This window comes from Eucyclogobius newberryi, unplaced genomic scaffold, assembly GCF_026437365.1.
Source record: "Eucyclogobius newberryi isolate DKJ021-1_F unplaced genomic scaffold, fEucNew1.0.hap1 SCAF_2, whole genome shotgun sequence".
Lineage (NCBI taxonomy): Eukaryota > Metazoa > Chordata > Actinopteri > Gobiiformes > Gobiidae > Eucyclogobius > Eucyclogobius newberryi.
The window spans coordinates 5,200,653-5,222,645 of record NW_027315834.1 but is presented as its reverse complement, the minus strand read 5'-3'; the positions used below and the strand labels follow the sequence as shown (position 1 = coordinate 5,222,645).

The 21,993-nt window shown below is 40.8% G+C and overlaps 1 protein-coding gene across 1 annotated transcript in view; it reads left to right on the top strand.

Moving 5' to 3' along the window:
- The window catches only part of exoc4 (exocyst complex component 4), a 217,828-nt gene that overhangs the window by 195,331 nt on the left and 504 nt on the right, over window positions 1-21,993 (top strand). The window contains exon 20 of the mRNA XM_072453575.1: window positions 19,239-21,993. This exon is cut by the window's right edge and continues 504 nt beyond it. Coding sequence (XP_072309676.1) covers window positions 19,239-19,476 — 238 coding nt within the window. The 3' untranslated portion in view covers window positions 19,477-21,993. The remainder of the gene's footprint in view (window positions 1-19,238) is intronic.

Here is a 21,993-nt window from a genome sequence, read left to right as displayed (position 1 = left end):
TGTTCTGGAAGAGCAGCAGACAGACAGCACAGGGACAGGACCTGAAAGAGACGGAGGAGAAGCTGCAAATGGATGTACAGTGGGGGAGAAAGGGAGAGAGAGGGTGAAAGAGAGCGAGAGAAGGAGAGCTTGAAACTCCGCTTTGACAGCGCTTTTTTAATGTATAACAGCCAATTGACACAGAAGCTTATTTGTGTCTTGTATACGTAAGGCTTTCAGATCTTTTTTGGGGGAGTATCCCGATAACAATATTCAGATGACACAGAAATATATTTAAACGCATCAGTTGAGTTTTTATGATCAGACAGTGAGATGACAAAAGTGTAGAAATATCACCTTATTTAAAAGGTTACAATCACTTTTTCATTTTTATTCTGAATCATCTCTTTTTCTAGCAATTTTACTTTAAATGATATGCTTAATGTTAAAATGTTGCACTTCTTCAAAACAACAGTCACAAAATGATCTACATTTCAATATATATGTCACAATCAAAATTACAATTTGAGTGGCCGCAATTATCAAATAAACAAAGGAATCATAGAAACATCTTGTGCTAGTAAATTAGACAATTTTTCAACCACCACCCCCAAAAACATTTCCAAATGACATAATTTAGCGGTAGAAAATGCAAATATTTCCATGGCTTTGTTTGAGTCTGGTTCTTTATATTTGGCAATTATAAATATTTATCTTTCCCAACCTATCCAGAAGTTGCTCATGGCTCTCCAAAATTGTAAATTATTCAATTAAATGCTTAACTGAAATAGGATTTTTATCCTATAGGCACACCTGGCAGTACCTCAAGGCACAATAGTGTTTCATTGGCTGAAAATCAATGGTTTAGACGGCTACAAACATGCTCTGGAATTCGTGGGATTCTTGTATTATTTTATCATATTTGAGTTTTCTCTCAAATGTTAAAGTTCCTGGAATTTTTGTGCAAACCTGAACACAGCCCTACATATGTTGCTAATCTAATCACAATCGCAATATTTGTCCGATAAATCGCAATAAACTTTTGATCCAAATTACCGTTCTGTTTTGTGAACTTAACTACAATAGCTTTTGGAAAACTAGACTAAGGACATTTTACTGTACAAAGAATGGAACAAAATATTTCATCATTGTTTTGTTTTTTTGGAGATTGATACGTTCAATGCCATTCTCTGTAACTTGTGATGAATGTCCAAAGGTTACATACTATTGTGCACCTTTAATGGTATTTTGTTGCAATGCTTTAATCCTGGTTTTGGTCATCCATGCATTAATCTTTCCTATGTATTCCGGGTTTATCTCTTGTGGCGGATTAAATATGCATGATTAGTAAAACTTGCATAAATTAAACAAAATACAACTAGGTATGTTTTTCATTAGTCAAAAAATGACACCCACACTTACATAAAAGCTAGAAAGAAACAGATTAATCATAGTTTTCGTAATTTATTTAGAGATTTTACACTGTTGTAAACAATTGCCAAGAAATGTTTCAATCTGGATTTCCAAACATCAGGTCTATAATTAAGACACGCTCAGCCAAATGGGTCAAAATGTCATCCACATTTTTTTTTAAAACGACACCAGATGTTGTGGGTAAAGTGGGTCCTTTCAGAGAGATTAAAATAAAATGGTTCAGTCACTGCCAGTTGCCGTGGTATTTGTTACTGCAGCAACAAGCCGCCATGGTTCCCTGCTCCTTGGTTCCTTGTTGATGAAGAGGCTTATCCCTTGGCACCCCTCACCCCGTCCTCCCCTTCCTCCTCCTCACCCCGTCTCTCCAGCGCCGCTAACTAATGTGTTGTTCCGAACGCGCTGACAGAGGCTCCTCTTAATGGCCTTAATATTGTGCATGCTGGAAATGAGGAGGAAACGAATTGTGCTGAATCTCTCGCCTTCTCAAGTTTGGGTTTTTGTTTTGCTTTTTCTTCGTACTTTTCTTTTCCATCTTTTCCCCCGAACTGTTGTATCGTGAAAAGGAAATACTGAAATGCATATGACTGATGATTTTTTAATGATGACTTGCGTGGGATAGTCCCCTTAATACATATTAATCATAGTTTTACATCAGTCAAGTCGCAGTTTCTGAAGAAAATATTTTAATATATGCATTGACAAATTCAGGACGGATTGGATGGATTTTGACCCTTGTTTACAGTGTGGTTGCTAGGTAACTGTTGTGGAATTACCTCTACCTATGTCACATCAGCTGCTCTTGTCCAACCAGGAAGTACAATTATAAACTTCACAAAAATGTCAAACTGGGACAAAGAAGTAAAATCTTAAATAGAATTGTTCACTACATTTTAGTTAGTTAAAAGTTAAATGTGGGGTCTAACCTGTCATATCCACTTTAAGTAGTGACAATTTCAAAGTGTCAGAGTTGGGGTTTGAACCAGCAACCCCAGGATTCAAAGGCTTGCAATTCTGGTTTGTTAGAGCCATTGGTTTCAACACCCTTTAAAACAACTGGCAGAACACCTTCCTTTGACATGGATAGAAAGCAGTGGATCAACTTGTGACTTACATTGTTTGGAACACTTGCTTAGAAGTATACAATATGCAAGTTCAAAATTGTATGTTGTGAAAGATGTGAAAGCAGTTCAAAATTCACAAAAGTATTAGCTTGGAAGCTAAGTAAACAAAAGAGAGAAAGAACTGAGTGCAATCAAAAGACTAAAAAACAATAAATCTCCAGACGTGACGGGTTCACCTCAGAGTGGTATAAAGCTCTAAAAGACACACTTACTCCTTTGCTTTTTTCAACTTTTAACTGGGCCCTTAAAAAAGCTCAGATCCCTCTGAGTGGAAAGGAAGCCATAATATCCTTAATACCTAAAATTAAATTCTTAATGTGGTCACTTATGTCCGAAAGAATGGAACAAATACTCCCAAATTTAATTCAAAATGATCCGACAGGATTTATTAACAAATGACAAACACAAGATAACAAGCCAGACTCACTGACTCTGGAAAGAGGGGTGAGCCAGGGCTGTGCTTGTTCCCCTCTGCTGTTCGTTTTGTACTTGGAACCATTGGCCCAATATATTAGACAATCAGAAAAAATTTATGGTGTCTCAATTGACAGGACAGAGCATAAAATTGTCTGCTACGCAGATTATGTCCTGCTATATCTGACCAAACCAAACATTTCAATGCCCAATGTGATGCATTTCCTTTGTGATATTGGTCCAATGTCTGGATACAAATTCAATGTACAAAAAACTGAAATTCTCTCCCTTGTCCTTTAGAAAGTCTTACCCATTTAAATGTCAAACGGAATCCGGAAACGCAAACAATCTTACAAAAGTTTATTTTGTGAATACCGGTAGTTACTATATTTAACACATTTGAAATGAGTGAAATATAGTACCCGGTATAATAACATGTTTTTAAAGTTAAGACTAGTGTTCCCTCTAATTCTTCATGTGTCTGGGCAAACACACAAACTCCCTAAGTGGCCCCTTGGACCACTGTGTGCCCTGTGGTTACGCTAGAATCACATCCATCCAAGTTACATGCTTTGTTAAAATTACAGCAGTAATTTCAGTTAGATTACTTTTAATTAGGTAATTTAATCCACTTAATAGGAAAAACATGAACTGTGTAGCAGGGGCGGAATTTGGGAAAACATTTATTTATATTTAATTGCACTGGGATGTACTGGGATGGGAGCCATAATGTTGTGTCCTTTGCCTAGTATGAATGTGATGTGTGAGTAACTGATTGGTGGTCAAATCCAGATTAACATTCTTAATTTAAGACATTTTAACCTATGTTATGTACTTATAGCACTTTGCATTGACTGACACAGTATAAATCAGTCTTTTGTTTCTTCGAAGTGCTGTAAATTTGCTTCATTTTTGTCTGCATATGGGGAAAATAAAAGGGGGCAGGGTGGTTAATTAAAACGTAATTGGTGCGGCGCGTAGAGACAGGTTTCACACATGCAGCTGCACACTTGTTTAACAGGGTTTGTGCTCATGCAGGTGGAGGCTATTAAGAAACATTGTGCGTAAAAGACACAGGGGAGAAAGGGGAGGAACTTGTGCGAGTAAAAATAACAACAACGTGAGAAAAGAGGCATTGTTAAGACTCTTTATCTTTTTAAACTAAACTTGGTCACCATTTGAAGACTCGATGTTATTGAGCCATTTTGAACTCAAAGAAAAACACTCCCGGAGAATACAGAATTGCTCTTTAAATGAAACAAGGCACAACAACTCCAAGTATGTTTTTCATCAAAGTGAGGCATTTGAACATGCTCGAAAGATTATAAACTGTGTGCAAAATAGCCTATTTAACTCTCTCTAATGACCATTGTGATGCTGTGTGCGCATTTTGTCAGAGGGGGGCTTTCTCGACGGTTGGGGGCTCAGATTTTAATCTTATTAACAGCTCGAGCCCTGTTTTGCAAATGGCTTTCTAAGTACTCGCCTAATGAACTGTTTGAAAGTGTTTTCAGACCACCTCCACTCATCACGCACATGGACGGATAGACTCAAAACACCACATTTTACTCCTGCTCTTTGTATTTTACTCAACCTGATTGTAATGTGTGTCTCATGTTGAAGGATGGCCCATTGGTTTGGTTGCTGCACTTATGCTGGGCTCTGTCGGTCTAAGTGTTTTGAGAGGGATTTCTGGCTCATCATCAATTTGTTGATTATATTTTTCTTCAGACCTTTAATGTTGTTTAGTGCCCTGTCCCATGAAGCTGACAAAAACAAAAGAAACAAAATGAAAATGAGTAAATCAAATTTGATCTTTTTGTTGAAACTAACAATAATATAATATACATTTATATATGTTTAGCTCTTAAAGTTGTTTGCATTATGTGATAGAGCAGCTCTTCTCCATTGAAATGAATGCTTTGTTTTTCCCCATGAAGGTGTTTGAATGTAACATTAAGGGACACTTCCTTGATAATAAATAATACAGAAAAATAGAATGTTGGTCAAATGTGTTCCACAAAGTGTCAAGTTGTATTAAAACAATGTTTAATGTTTCAATGTTTTACTTTTTGTTTAAAGTCATCACAGCTAACAATCTTATGGGATATTGATGTCAAAATGTGGCTTTTTGCTCAAAATTAGCGCTTGTAGTTTCTGAACATGGTGATAGAGCAGCTCTTTTCCTTTGAAACACTTTGTTTTCCTCCATGATGTCTGACAATTTGCAACATGTCCTTCCCCAGTCTCATCCCCATTTCACACTGCACTGTCCTGTCCAAAAAAGCCTATAGGCCAAAACATCCTTTAAAGAAATGAAAATGAATGTTGGTACTGTATAGCATCAAGTTGTATTATTTAGTATTTTTGTACTTAAAATAATGCACAGTAATAGTACAGACCCAGCCACTTTTTCTTTCGACTATCTCTATGAAATGTTATGTCTTATTAATATTATTGAACATGACCAGTGAGTGAAGATAAAAATACAAAGTAACACCAACCAAACATAAAATCATGGTATATTTAAATCAAAATAAAGTTCCCACTTGTATCCCAATTTTTTAAATTTGAATGCCATTTTTTCCTCCCATTTGTCTGTTTATTATTCTTATTGGTGTTTTCAACTTGTCAAAATAGTAGTCGTAATTAGCAAAAGGACAGACGCGCACACACATTCTTCTCCTCGTGTCTTCTTCTGAACAGCAGCCCCAACACCATGTCGTAAACTAAAAATCACAGGAAGGGGTGAGGGGGGACAACGGAGTTACTAAAAGAGCATCAGCAGATTTGTGTTTAACATATGGATTTTTCCTAAATGCATGGCCCCCTCTTGAACCATAGTTTCAATTAAACAGCAGTTAGAACATGTTTTATCGTATCGACGAGGCAATGATTCAGCTGCTGCATCAACAGTCTGAAGTACTCTGACACAGGCACTTTTACACCTCACAGAGAACATCAAACCCTCTCTATTATTCAAGCAAACTGCAGTGTCGTGGGTTCGAGTCCAGCCCTCTACATTTGCTGACTGTCTATACTCTCTCTCTCCCCCAGCACGCTACAACTTTACTGTCAAATAAAAATGGAAAAAAATCCGCTTTGATTAAAACATAATTGCAAACGCATGATAGTTTTTTTTCTACATATTATATTCACGTACATATTGTTGTGCGCTTAAGGAGGACTGCAGACTGTGTGCTTTATATCTTGGAAAGTGTAGATTTTGACAAATAATAAAATCGTGTTTAATAGAGCTAGAGTAAGATTGGTTGTTGTAGGCCTCAAAAGTCTCAAAAGCTAAATGTTATTTGCTTTTTACTTCAGCTATAGCTATTGTTCACGGGTAATGAATGACAGCTGGCAGTAAACTCCTACATGTAGTAACGATTATTATGAATAGTCAAGTATGGACACCGGGCAGCAGGTTTTGAGCCGCGTTGTTTTCCCCCCAGAACTCGGAAAAAAAAAATTTTCCCGAGGACCACATGAACGCAACATAAGACAGGCTTATACGCTAGCAACAGGAAAAAGCATTTTTTTGGCTAAATGGAAATAATATTACCTCTTTATCACTGCATAGTTTATAGTCTCACATATATATGTCATATATATATATATATTACATTCACATTCATGTGCATATAACTGATGAAAATAGAGTCTTTATTTTACCATTATTATTAGTATTATCTTGTCTTAGGCTAGCTGTTTTTTATTTTATTTTAATCTTTATTTATTTTTCCCCTCCATTCCTTATTAGGAAATGAGAGGTTTTGTCTATAGGAGTTTTTGTTTATAGGTTCTTCTATTAAGAGTGTTTTCTGTCCTTTTCCTCTGTATCTACCTGCATTGCAACAATGAAATTTCCCCATGTGTGGACAATAAAGGATTATATTATCTTATCTTATATATATATTTTTTTCACGTTTTTTTTTCCATGCCCATAAAATTCTATCCATAACTTCTTCCACACCGCTGCATTTGTCGGATCTCCTTTTAGCTGGTCTGCCAAACATCTCCCCATTTGTTCCTACCACACATTATTTGTACATTTCCAAGCATGCAAAGATTGTTTTATATATAAGCAAAACCTTGTTCAATTGAAATGGCAAGTGTGTCACAAAGTTGACAGTTAAAACGGGCTGTTAACACTGTCCAATTAAAGATGGCTGCACGCCTGAGGAAACCCACACTTTCTAACGCACCGACTGCAGCGCTGGCATAAACAACGCAGCGTTCAATACACAGAGTTTTACTGTAATTACACGTCCTTACAAATTACAGCAAAAATAGCCTCTGCCAATCCGCGTTTTCAGACTCCCGTTTTATTTACATTTCATATCAAAACCCGGGTGTAATAGTCTCCCCATTGAGCGCTGATGGTGGCAGTTTAAAGAGCTGGATGTCTTCTATTCAACACTACCTTGGTTAAGAGGTGTAATTTGGCTTTCCTTTTTGGTTTCCATTAGCTGCCGTGTTTGGAGCTTAAATGCCTCGCACAGAAGACACGACTGTGTTTTGAGATGTTTTCATTGGTGTTCTGAAGCTCAGTCTTGACAGATCAGCATTGCATCCATCCTGGCTACACTCTTGTATGCTTTTTGAGGTTGAAATATGATGTATAAACTTAATTTGGTTACGGGAATGGGACAAGAGCAATCACAATTTTAGTTGCAAATTTCAAATCGCACAGGCTGCAACAATCTGAAATTAGAATGTTGTTGTATTTAGCAATATCTTGTTGCACCTGTAGTTCAGATACAAACATGTTCTGAAATGTTTTAGATTCTTGTATTAGTATTAGTACTGTATATCACACTGAAATCGCAATCACTATACTTGGCTCAAACCAGGCAGCGCTTCTTTTTATTATAAAAATAATATATAAAAATATATAAGAAATAAAAACTAAAATCATGCAATATGCTGTATGTTTGATAATGAAATACTCTGGAACGTTCCAGGAACAGCAATAACAGCAATAACATCATTATTGTTCATTATATGTTGCACCGGATCACCAAAGCAAGTTCCTAACCTCTGAATTTGAATATTCACTGTCAATGGCAATAAACCTTCTGATTCTAATTCTGATCTCCATGAAGAAAAGATATGAAAAATGTGGAATTTAAAGGAGATGTGTGAACACAAATGTATTTTTTAACATTCCATTGATATATTTTGAATTCCAATCTCCACTGCACAGCCAGATTTGGTATTACGTATTTTAAGTTTGTCCCTGGTTGAGCAATGAACCGGAGTGACCTCTCTCTAACCTGTATGAGTTTGTCCTTCCATGAAGCGAGGATGGAAGCTGGAGGATGGAGCAGGAGCAGGCCTTGGAGAGCAGAGAGTGCAGTGCAGAATGTAAATGCAGCTGTGACCAAGGGCATGTCTCGTCACGAGGAGGAGGAAAACTGCTCTGGCTTATGCAGATGCACAGGCTTCACTCTGACTGCTCTTTTCAATGCACTTGTTCCAGAAATATGAATATGTACCTTGATGTTAAAATGGCACAATCTAGTAATTATTACTCCCAACTAATTTTTATGTAACATGTTGTCAAGGATTTACTGATGGTTTCTTGTCAAGCCTGTTTTTTCTATTGCTTTTTGTGTGTTGTTTATTTTTATGTCATCCACATAATGGAAAGTCCTCTCATCCTCTGGTTGAATGTATTTTACTGCAAACCTATTTCTGAGGACAATAAATAGTTTACTACGTAACACTGACAGGTACAAGCTAGTAGTAGCAGTAGCAGCAGTAGTAGCAGTAGCAGCAGCAGCAGTAGTAGCATTAGCAGTATTAGTGGTAGCAGCAGCAGTAGTAGCAGTAGTAGTGGTAGCAGCAATAATAGCAGCAGCAGTATTAGCACTATCAGCAGTAGCAGCAGTAATAGCAGCAGCAGTAGTAGCAGTATTAGTCGTAGCAGCAGCAGTAGTAGCACTATCAGCAGTAGTAGGCAAGGCAAGGCAAGTTTATTTGTAGAGCACATTTCATACACAGGGCAATTCAAAGTGCTTCACAGCAGGAAAAAATGCATTAAAATCACCAATAAATTACAGAAACAGAAATACAATAAAATTAACTAAATTTTTTTTTTTTTTTTAAACTAGCCACAAAGGGTAACATATTTTCGGAGTCCAACTCCTTTTTAAATTGTTTTTAAATCAGTCCAACTGATTGTACGTACTTTTACACGTCCAACGTGTTTCGGATTCCAACTCCCTTTTAAATCAGTCCAACTAATTGTCTAAACTAATGAAATCACAAACATAAAAGAGAAGAGTGCAAAAAAAATCCTTTCAGTCGTATGCGCGCTAAATAAAACTATTAGCACTATCAGCAGTAGTAGCAGTAGCAGTAGCAGTAGTAGCAGCAGCAGTAGTAGTAGCAGTAGCAGCAGTAGTAGTGGTAGCAGCAGTAGTAGTAGCAGCAGTAGTAGTAGTAGCAGTAGTAGTAGCAGCAGCAGTAGTAGTAGCAGTAGTAGCAACAGCAGCAGCAGTAGTAGTGGTAGCAGTAGTAGTAGTAGCAGCAGCAGTAGTAGTAGCAGCAGTAGTAGTAGCAGCAGTAGTAGTAGTGGTAGCAGTAGTAGTGGTAGCAGCAGTAGTAGTAGCAGCAGTAGTAGTAGCAGCAGTAGTAGTAGTGGTAGCAGCAGCAGTAGTAGTAGCAACAGCAGCAGCAGTAGTAGTAGCAGTAGTAGCAGCAGCAGTAGCAGCAGTAGTAGCAGCAGCAGTAGCAGCAGCAGCAGTAGTAGTGGTAGCAGCAGTAGTAGTAGTAGTAGCAGCAGCAGTAGTAGCAGTAGTAGCAGCAGCAGCAGTAGTAGTGGTAGCAGCAGTAGTAGTAGCAGTAGCAGCAGCAGCAGTAGTAGCAGCAGTAGTAGCAGCAGCAGCAGTAGCAGCAGTAGTAGCAGTAGTAGTAGCAGTAATAGTAGCAGTAGCAGCAGCAGTAGTAGCAGTAGTAGTAGCAGTAGCAGCAGTAGTAGCAGTAGCAGTAGTAGTAGCAGTAGCAGCAGTAGCAGTAGCAGTAGTAGTAGCAGTAGCAGCAGCAGCAGTAGCAGCAGCAGTAGTAGCAGCAGTAGTAGCAGCAGCAGCAGCAGCAGTAGCAGCAGCAGTAGTAGCAGTAGTAGAGGTAGCAGCAGCAGTAGTAGTAGCAGTAGCAGCAGCAGTAGTAGCAGTAGTAGTAGCAGTAGTAGAGGTAGCAGCAGCAGCAGTAGTAGCAGTAGCAGCAGTAGTAGCAGTAGTAGTAGCAGCAGCAGCAGTAGTAGCAGCAGTAGTAGCAGCAGCAGCAGCAGCAGTAGTAGCAGCAGCAGCAGCAGCAGTAGCAGCAGTAGTAGCAGTAGTAGCAGTAGTAGTAGCAGCAGCAGCAGTAGCAGCAGTAGTAGCAGTAGTAGAGGTAGCAGCAGCAGCAGTAGTAGCAGTAGCAGCAGCAGTAGTAGCAGTAGCAGCAGCAGCAGTAGTAGCAGCAGTAGCAGCAGCAGCAGTAGTAGCAGTAGCAGCAGTAGTAGCAGCAGCAGTAGTAGTAGCAGTAGTAGTGGTAGCAGCAGCAGCAGTAGCAGCAGTAGTAGCAGTAGTAGTAGCAGTAGTAGAGGTAGCAGCAGCAGCAGTAGTAGCAGTAGCAGCAGCAGTAGTAGCAGTAGCAGCAGCAGCAGTAGTAGCAGCAGTAGCAGCAGCAGCAGTAGTAGCAGCAGTAGCAGCAGCAGCAGTAGTAGCAGTAGCAGCAGTAGTAGCAGCAGCAGTAGTAGTAGCAGTAGTAGTGGTAGCAGCAGCAGCAGTAGCAGCAGTAGTAGTAGCAGTAGTAGAGGTAGCAGCAGCAGCAGTAGTAGCAGTAGCAGCAGTAGTAGCAGCAGCAGTAGTAGTAGCAGTAGTAGTGGTAGCAGCAGTAGTAGCAGTAGTAGCAGCAGTAGTGGTAGCAGTAGCAGTAGTAGCAGTAGTAGCAGAAGCAGCACACAGAAAGCGAGAAAGAGTTAAACCCGCAGACTGCGTGCTGTAAGGCGAGCCACACTGACACTGTGTGGCCTGTATTTGTCCTTCAAATAAATATAGTTTGTAAAAACGAGCTCTGATGAGCCATAAGTCAATGTTCTTTGGAGTGTCTCTTAGAGATCTCCACTTTCTGTACCGTTGTTTCCTCTTTCGTTTTGGCCCTGGAGTGGTTTGTGCTGGGGAGTGTGTCCCCTCAGCAGCTGGAAAGGCCCTTGAAGTCCCTTTTAAAGAAATTGAGGCCGACAGTGACAGTATTGGTGGGTTCCCTTTTATCTTAGGTCTTTGGATTTAAATCTATTCATCTATCTTAAACATGCACTACAATATTCACTCTAGAGGTGATACTAATTCCCAATCAACATTACATTTTTAGGCCCGAGCCCCAGCAGGGCGGAGGGCCTATTGCTCCCGCAACGCTGCCTTTGCCGAAGGCAGCGTTGCAACTGTCTGACCAAACATGCGGGCGCAGCCCGCATGTTTGGTACCTCGTCGCCCCTGGCAAGTACAGTGAACTAGCCCATGCCGAAGGCATGGATCATGCATACTTACTCCTGCTATGACAGAAATAGTCGACAATGAGTGAATGGGCGTAGCCCATTCACTCATTGTTGACAACAGCAGCGCGAAGCGCTGCATTCCTCCAAAAACCCTCCTGGCACCGTCCTGAACGCGCAGAACATGCTTGTATCTGCTCAAATCAATGGAAGTCTATGGGGAGTGGGCGGGGCATCCCGACGGAATAGGGAGTGACGAGCGCGTAAGCGCTCGTAATGATGATTCCTCCCCATGGCGGCATCGGGAAGGCTTAGAGCTTTCAAACGATGTATAATTTGTTGTTATAGTGGAAACGGCTATATTGTTTTTGCTAAAAATATTATTATTAGGCCCGAGCCCCAGCAGGGCGGAGGGCCTATTGCTCCCGCAACGCTGCCGAAGGCAGCGTTGCAACTGTCTGACCAAACATGCGGGCGCAGCCCGCATGTTTGGTACCCCCTCGCCCCTGGCAAGTACAGTGAACTAGCCCATGCCGAAGGCATGGATCATGCATACTTACTCCTGCTATGACAGAAATAGTCAACAATTAATGAATGGGCGTAGCCCATTCACTAATTGTTGACAACAGCAGCGCGAAGCGCTGCATTCCTCCAAAAACCCTCCTGGCATCGTCCCGTACGCGAGAATCCATGCCGCAGGCATGGGCCATGCTTGTATCTGCTCAAATCAATGGAAGTCTATGGGGAGTGGGCGGGGCATCCCGAGGGAATAGGGAGTGACGAGCGCGTAAGCGCTCGTAATGATGATTCCACCCAATGGCGGCATCGGGAAGGCTTAGAGCTTTCAAACGATGTATAATTTGTTGTTATAGTGGAAACGGCTATATTGTTTTTGCTAAAAATATTATTATTTTTTTTCTTGTTCTTCTTCAGCGCTTTGATCTCTAATTTGACCCCCTGAACATGCTCAAAAACTCACCAAACTTTGCCCAAAATTCAGAATCGGCGAAAAATTTTGTTTTTTCTGGGCCATTTTTTTTTTCGTCAAAAAATGGCGCGACAGCGCCACCGACAAAAGTCAAAATACATTGCGCCTATGGGAGACGCCCCGAGGTCAACTTTGTCGTAAAGCTACGAAATTCGGGACACGCATTCCTCTCGTGAGGACAAAAAAAAAAAATCATTGTGACCACGCCCCCAGACTTACCCTATGGCCGCCATCTTCCTTTGAAAATGAAAACACGCTGTGTTAGCCATTTTGTTCACGTCAAACTTTGACGAACTCCTCCTAGGGCGTTTTGCCCACCAACTTCAAAATCGGCGGACGTCCTCTGGACAAGTGGGGCATCTAAAGTTATCCAATTTTTGGAGATACCTTTTACGGTCTGTGTGCGGCGCAGCCGCAAAGTTGGACAACTTATTTTGGAATATTGCAGGTCTAAAAATTGCTCCCATTTGATCAAAACCAGTCCGATTATGACCAAATTTGAATCAGTTTTTCAACTTTCTAGTTTGGACCAGTTTATGATGACAAAATTTAAATGGGCGCGATAGCGCCCCCTACAGAGTGACCTTTAAATTAACATTGAAGGTCAAAAATTAGTTTTACCAAAATGTTCTAAACTTTACCCAAAATTCTATTTTGGCGTCCCGATCAAAAAAACCAATCAGACAAATGCCTTATTTTTTACGGCGTAGTCATAGCGATGACATAAACTTCCCATGTTATCCCTATGGGAATACCGCTAAATCTCTCGAATATCAACATTTTTCTGTTTCACACTTTAACGAACTCCTCCTAGTGCGTTTTGCCCACCAACCTCAAAATCGGTGTACGTCTTCTAGACAAGTGGGGCATCTAAAGTTATCCAAATTTTAAGGATAGCTTTTACGGTCTCTGTGCGACGGAGCCGCAAACGTTTCCCAGAATTCTGACTATTTGGCCTTCAGAGTGGCCTATAAGCAATAGAGTTTTTCCAAATGACATGATATTTTGAACAAAATTCTAATTTGCCATCCTGATCATGAAAGTATGAGAGCCAAAGTCATATTTTGTACGGCGTAACCGTAGCGATGACAGAAACATCCCATGTTATCCTTATGGGAAAATCGTAGAATCGCTCAAATCACCACATTTTTACGCTTCACACTTTAACGAACTCCTCCTAGGGCGATTGTCCGATCAAGTTCATATTTGGAGAATATCATCTACACAAGCGGGGCATCAAAACGTATCCATATTTTGATTCTAAGTGCTACGGTCTCTGTGTGGCGGACCCGCAAATATATGTCAGAAATGGGAAAACAGCGAAATCTCTAAAATTACCACATTTTTACGCTTCACACTTTAACGAACTCCTCCTAGGGCGATTGCCCGATCAAGCTCATATTTGGGGAAAATCATCTACACAAACGGGGCATCAAAAGTTATCCATATTTTGATTTTAAGTGGTACGGTCTCTGTGCCGTGGAGCTGCAAATATACTGTCACAAATGGGAAAAACGCCAAATCCTTGAAATGTTCACATTTACGCTTCACACTTTAACAAACTCCTCCTAGTGCGTTTGGCCCACCGATCTCAAAATCGGTCTACCTCCTCTAGACAAGTGGGGCATCAAAAGTTATTCAAATTTTATGGATAACATTTACGGTCTCTGTGCAGCTGAGCCGCAAACTTTTCGCAGAATTTGGACTATTTGGCCTTCAGAGTGGCCTATAAACAAGAGTTTTTCCAAATGACATGACATTTTGCACACAATTCTCATTTGCCATTCCCAAAATAAAAGTATGGGAGCCAAAGTCATATTTGGTAAAGCGTAGCCGTAGCGATGACAGAAACATCCCATGTTATCCCTATGGGGAAACTGCAAAATCTCTAAAATGACCACATTTTTACACTTCACACTTTAACAAACTCCTCCTAGGGCGATTATCCGATCAAGTTCATATTTGGGGAGAATCATCTACACAAGCGGGGCATCAAAAGTTATCCATATTTTTATTCCAAGTGTCACGGTCTCTGTGCGCTGGAGCTGCACATTTGACCGATATTTGTCTTCATTTGCACTGGTTAAGCACAGCATTGTACATGTCCAATGTGTCACTGTCTTAGTTCTTAGACAATTGCGTTAGCGCCAACTCTGTAAAATGCAGAGAGCAGAGTCGGAAGGCCGGCGGCCCGCGAGGGCCGTTGGATGCCGCTTGCGGCTTTAATTTTTCTTGTTCTTCTTCAGCGCTTTGATCTCTAATTTGACCCCCTGAACATGCTCAAAAACTCACCAAACTTTGCCCAAAATTCAGAATCGGCGAAAAATTTTATTTTTTCTGGGCCATTTTCTTTTTCATTAAAAAATGGCGCGACAGCGCCACCAACAAAAGTCAAAATACATTGCGCCTATGGGAGACGCCCCGAGGTCAACTTTGGTGTAAAGCTACGAAATTCGGGACACGCATTCCTCTCTTGAGGACAAAAAAAAAATATTATTGTGGCCACGCCCCCAGACTTACCCTATGGCCGCCATCTTCCTTTGAAAATGAAAACACGCTGTGTTAGCCATTTTGTTCACGTCAAACTTTGACGAACTCCTCCTAGGGCGTTTTGCCCACCGACTTCAAAATCTGCGTACGTCCTCTGGACAAGTGGGGCATCTAAAGTTATCAAATTTTTTGAGATACCTTTTACGGTCTGTGTGCGGCGCAGCCGCAAAGTTGGACAACTTATTTTGGAATATTGCAGATCTAGAAATTGCTCCCATTTGATCAAAACTAGTCCGATTAGGACCAAATTTGAATCAGTTGTTAAACTTTCTAGTTTGGACCAGTTTAGGCTGACAAAATTGAAATGGCCGCGATAGCGCCCCCTACAGAGTGACCTTTAAATTAACATTGAAGGTCAAAAATTTGTTTTACCAAAATTGTCTAAACTTTACCCAAAATTCTATTTTGCCGTCCCGATCACAAAAGCCAATCACAAAAATGCCTAAATGTTTACGGCGTAGTCGTAGCGATGACAGAAACCTCCCATGTTATCCTTATGGGAAAATCGCAAAATCGCTCAAATCACCACATTTTTACGCTTCACACTTTAACAAACTCCTCCTAGGGCGATTGTCCGATCAAACTCATATTTGGGGAAAATCATCTACACAAACGGGGCATCAAAAGTTATCCATATTTTGATTTTAAGTGCTACGGTCTCTTTGCCGTGGAGCTGCAAATATACTGTCACAAATGGGAAAAACGCCAAATCCTTGAAATGTTCACATTTACGCTTCACACTTTAACAAACTCCTCCTAGTGCGTTTGGCCCACCGACCTCAAAATCGGTGTACCTCCTCTAGACAAGTGGGGCATCTAAAGTTATTCAAATTTTATGGATAACATTTACGGTCTCTGTGCAGCTGAGCCGCAAACTTTTCGCAGAATTTGGCCTTCAGAGTGGCCTATAAACAAGAGTTTTTCCAAATGACATGACATTTTGCACACAATTCTCATTTGCCATCCCCAAATTAAAAGTATGGGAGCCAAAGTCATATTTGGTAAAGCGTAGCCGTAGCGATGACAGAAACATCCCATGTTATCCTTATGGGAAAATCGCAAAATCGCTCAAATCACCACATTTTTATGCTTCACACTTTAACAAACTCCTCCTAGGGCGATTGCCCGATCAAACTCATATTTGGGGAAAATCATCTCCACAAGCGGGGCATCAACAGTTATTCATATTTATATTCTAAGTGGTACAGTCTTTGTGTGGCGGACCCGCAAATAGATGTCACAAATGGGAAAACAGCGAAATCTCTAAAATGTTCACATTTATGCTTCACACTTTAACAAACTCCTCCGTGGGCAATAGCTCGATCAAGCTTAACTTTTGGGAATATCATCTACACAAGCGGGGCATCAAAAGTTATCCATATTTTTATTCCAAGTGCTACGGTCTCTGTGCGGCGGAGCAGCAAATTTGACTGACACTTGTGTTGATTTGCACTGGATTGGCCATGTCCAATGTGTCGCCGTCTGTCAAGTTCTTTTTTAATTCAACACACAATAAGGGCGCCATCTTTATCAAGTCAAAAGCGCAGAGTCGGAAGGCCGGCGGCCCGCGAGGGCCGTTGGATGCCGCTTGCGGCTTTAATTTTATTTTAATTTTTATTAATGTGTTTGTTTTTGTCTGTGTAGCAATAAATATCCATCCATCCATCTTCTGCCGCTTTATCCGGGGCCGGGTCGCGGGGGCAGCAGTCTGAGCAGGGACTCCCAGACTTCCTTCTCCCCAGACACTTCCTCTAACTCCTCCGGGGGGATCCCGAGGCGTTCCCAGGCCAGCCGAGAGACATAGTCTCTCCAGCGTGTCCTGGGTCTTCCCGGGGCCTCTTCCCGGTGGGACATGCCTGAAACACCTCCCGAGGGAGGCGCCCAGGAGGCATCCGGAACAGATGCCCGAGCCACCTCAGCTGGCTCCTCTCGACGTGGAGGAGCAGCGGCTCTACTCCGAGCTCCCCCCGTGTGGCCGAGCTCCTCACCTTATCTCTAAGGGAGCGCCCAGCCACACGGCGGAGGAAACTCATTTCGACCGCTTGTAGCCGCGATCTTGTTCTTTCGGTCACTACCCAAAGCTCATGACCATAGGTGAGGGCAGGAACGTAGACCGACCGGTAAATAGAGAGGTTTGCCTTTCGGCTCAGCTCCCTCTTCACCACAACGGTCCGATGCAGCGACTGCATCACTGCAGCCGCTGCACCGATCCGCCTGTCGATCTCACGCTCCATCCTTCCCTCACTCGTGAACAAGACCCCGAGATACTTGAACTCCTCCACTTGGGGCAAGGACACCCCACCCACCTGGAGAGGGCAAGCCACCTTTTTCCGGTCGAGAACCATGGCCTCGGATTTGGAGGTGCTGATTCTCATCCCAGCCGCTTCACACTCGGCTGCAAACCGTCCCAGTGCATGTTGCAGGTCCGGGTTTGATGGAGCCATCAGGACAACATCGTCTGCAAACAGCAGAGATGAGATCCTGTGGTCCCCAAACCGGACACCCTCCGACCCCCGACTGCGCCTAGAAATTCTGTCCATAAAAATTATGAACAGAACCGGTGACAAAGGGCAGCCCTGGCGGAGTCCAACATGCACTGGGAACAGGTCTGACTTACTGCCGGCAATGCGAACACAGCTCCGTAGCAATAAATAGTCAGCATTAAAATATGAACAACATATATGACATTTATTGCTGTCTTTAGAGTTTGGTAGAATGTTTATGTGAATATCTGCTGTGGCCTGTAGCTTTGAGTGCACAAGTGTTAAAGTTAAGGGACACTTTGTGGTCATCACAGGGAAAATGGTCTTCTGCATTTGACCCATGCTTCAGCGCCACAGGAACAGTGTCACAGGTTCATGGCACATTTCCTTTGATTTTGGTGAGCTGCTGCTTTATCTTAAGCTTCTTATCATTTGAATGCGTTCATGTTTCATTGCTGTCTCTTTGCCATGTCACAATAACACATTTTGAAGTTATATCTACATTACTTTATATCGATCTATTTCGGTCACTTTATGCCATTGACACAACAACCATGAATGCAAGATGCACTGTAAACCCTTTAATTAAACCATAATTGTAAGTAAATCATGAACTGCACCAAAATAAGATATTAACCTCATTCGTATCCCTGGATTCTCTGAAACAATTCCCTTTGTTCGTTTTAAGACAAAATAGTTTAATCATTTTTGTCTTAAAAACTACGAAACAAAAGTCATTTGAAAAAGTGGAGATGGTGTGTTCCACAGTGTGGTGTTAAACTTGACCATTTTGTCATTCATTTTAAGGTGTTTCGTTGTGTGTGGGCTCGCCTCTCCACAGATCTGACATCTTATATTCATACTGTGGACCAATCCAGGCAAAGCAATATCATCTCCATGAAGACAAACGAGAAAAGTGAACTTCAGTTAAAATACTATATATAATATTAAGGAGACTCGTAGACCAATGTGCTACTTAAGTTATAATGGTAATCCCAACCACAAGGGGTCAGTATGAGACAAATGTTTATATGTTTATATTCCATGTCCCAGACCCGTTCTGAGCATTTCTGCCGTCAAATCACGACCATTACAATTGCATGGCTTCATTAACATGTCGGGGGAAAGCTAGCTTTGGTTATCTCCTCTTTGTAATTCCCTCGCCTGCCATTAGATGGAGCGCTATTTTATGAATACCAAAAACCCACATTACTTCATATTAAACACATTATTTTGAACAAATATTATGCTTTTTTGAGATTTTAACCATGCTCCAAAATGTTTATCTCATCAAAAACATACCTGGCATTGCATTTAGCTTCATTCACTCTAGTTTGATGAATCCTGATTAGAAAGTCTCTCTCCTCTAACTGTCAAAAACGTCATTCGGAATTTCCCTGATCTATGACATTTTCTCGATCTGTGACTTGACTCTGAAAATCTTCTCGGCTGTTTTTGAGCCCATAAATCATCGTCAGACTCTTTTGTCTAATCACGATCTGCGTGACTACCTAGCATCTCCAAGACAAAACTTGTTTGTTGAACCTGTGTAATTCTCTCTGCAGCCACTAGATAGCACCAAAACTCAGTTAGAGTCATGTGAAACAGACACACTATAGATGTTAATTTTGTTTCTTTTCTTTTTTTCTAAAACATAAGATGCCAAACTAAAAGTCCTCAAGAATATGTTTAAAGGCTGATAACGATACAAATGCATAATACTTGTCCTTTAATTCAACATTCATTCAAACTAAATAATGACTATTTTCCCCCTCGTGTACCTCCAGGCAGTACTACGAGATGCTGTACAACACCGCGGACGAGCTGCTGAACCTGGTGGTGGACCAAGGCGTTCGCTATACGGAGCTGGAGTACATCAACGCGCTGTCCCTGCTCCACCGCAGTCAGACCGGAGTGGGCGACCTCAGCACCCAGAACACGCGGCTGCAGAGGCTCAAGGAGATCATCTGCGAACAGGCTGCGATCAAACAGGCCACCAAAGACAAGAAGATCACCACCGTCTGAGAATATACCAAATACACTCATCAGGCATAATGTTATGACCGTCGATTTCCTTGTTTTGTCTAAAGTTACTGGTAGGGCTGGGAAAGTTGAGCTATCCGACTCTCAATCCTTGAAAGGGGGAAGTGGTCTCAGTTTTGTGGTAGATAAAATGTTCACAATTGCAAATATCATGCAAAAACAAAACAAAAACAATATATACAATTCAATAAGAAATATCTAATACTCCAGCTTTAAATGGCCTGTACCCATTTTATATTTTAAGTCATCAAATACGCCTTGCCCCATGACAGATTTATTGGATAATAAGCTCTTAATGTCAAAATGAGACTGCTGTGTGCTGCGTCTAATTATTACTGCGCGCAGTGTTAGCATGCTAATGTTTGTTAGCGTTACTGTGACGGTAAATGCGGCGGTCTTTGAAAGTTGTGAAAAACTCATCAAAGTGAATAATTAGGGGGCCCAGGAATAACTTTTTTAAGAGAGTAAAAATCAGGTTGTTGCTTATGCCAATTTATTCAAACAGCACCTTTAAATTTTCATTGGAAGGTGACTAAAGCTATCCTCTTCCTCTGAGAGTTCACACTTCTTTGTGAGTGGTTGGTCTGTCACTCAACTGGAGCTATAACCCTGTCTCTATTGGCAGATCATCAGGGTCATCTTTGTATTGCCCCGTTCTTGATACTGACCACTGCAGACCAGGGACATCCCACAAGAGCTGAAGTAGCTATTACAACTCGCCCTGTGCCAAATTTTCTCAAAACTTTATCTTGCCTCTTTTTTCCATTTTTTAACACGTAAACTTTGAGGACAAAAGTATAATTTTCTGCCTAATATATCCCACCCACTAACAGGAGACATGATGAAGAGATGGTCTTATGTTATCTTTAAGTAGTGGTCATAATGTTTTGGCTGATGCATGTACTGTATATTTATCATGTGCCTCTATAAGGGATAACATCTGTTTCAATTAAATAAAACAATTAAGGAAAGATGGATAGAGATTTTTTATATATACAATGAAATAGCACCTGGCTTTAGACTGAATTCAATTTCTTTCTTTCTTTTTCATCTCACCTGGACACTTTATATGTCTGTTAATGACTAAAGTAACTTTTCGAAGTTTGAAGTCTTTGTTGGTTTTGTAATTAAAATAACACAAACCCAAAGTACAAAAGATGCTGTTGAAATGACTTGAATTCAGAACATCAGGTGTCATTCTTTGAGCCGTTTTGACTTGCTTCATTTCATTAGTCACAAAATTGTCTGTTCATGAGTAAGTTTAGTGTTTTCTCCTAATCGTGATGATTGAAAATAAAATATTGAAACCAATCCAAAAATCTAGAACAAACTAAACAATAAATAACTCAAATAAACAGGGATTTTCTGAATCCAAGCCATTATAACCAGGGGTGGATAACTTTTTAATAAAACTACTTTTTAGACACCATACTTTTACTTATATTTGACAGTTTAACAATTCTCTCGAGTAAAAGTAAAAGAATAAAAGGATTTAAGTTGACATTATGAAATTACAGTATTTAAACACTCATGATCTGATTTATAATTGTTAATAATTGTTATGGTTAATCCTTTGAAAGTACCAGTTTTTTTATTTTGTTGTTGTTTTTGCATTATTTAATATGTTGTCCTTCCAATTACATAATCAGATGTTACTTTCAAACAGTTACTCTTACTTGAGTAGTGGTTTTCCCAAATACTTTTTTACTCTGTACTTCTACTTGAGTAATATTATTTTGGAGTACAGTGTTTGGCCACGGCCGCCTCTGGTTATAACTCACACTTTTCGCAGTATAGTCCTGTGCGATTGTGCGTCAGACGGCACCCAAATGTCACAGGCCTAAATTTGGACGCCTCTTATCTCATTTTCCTATTGGATGTAAAGCGCTGCTCTCTATTCCGCCTCCACCTGCTGCGTCGGGAGGGCCCCGCGGGCCCCGGCCGATCCTGTCCGCAATAACAGATGCCAGATTACGCCGTCTGAACGAGGACGCATCTTCCGCTCGCTGCCAATTTAGGATAGTCCCCGGTGAATTCACGAGCGCCGACTTGTATTGTGCAGAGTTGAGAAATCTCTCCGTCTGTGTTTTTAATAAAGTGGAGAAACTTGTGGCTAATACTGAGAAATGTTGGTAACTTTTAGCGTTTGAAATCATTTTGTTTTTCCGAAGTTGGATTTGCACTACCTTGATTGTTGTGGAAACAGTTGTATCCGCGTTTAATATCTGCACATTTCATTTCGTTTGGAGTCAAATATCCACTTTGCTTCTGTTATTTCTTGATTTGTTTTCTGTTTTATGGTTTCTTGCACATCATTTCCGGGATAAACGTTCTGACTGAGCGGCAGTGAGCGGCAGAATTCTGAGCAGCAGAACTGACTAAATGTGTTTCTTTGTTCTTTTTGTCTGTGAAGCTGTTGTTTTTCGCTCAAATGAACTTTTTTAAGGTAAAATGGAAACAAGTTTAGCTTGCTAACTGCAGGGGGAGATAAAGGACACT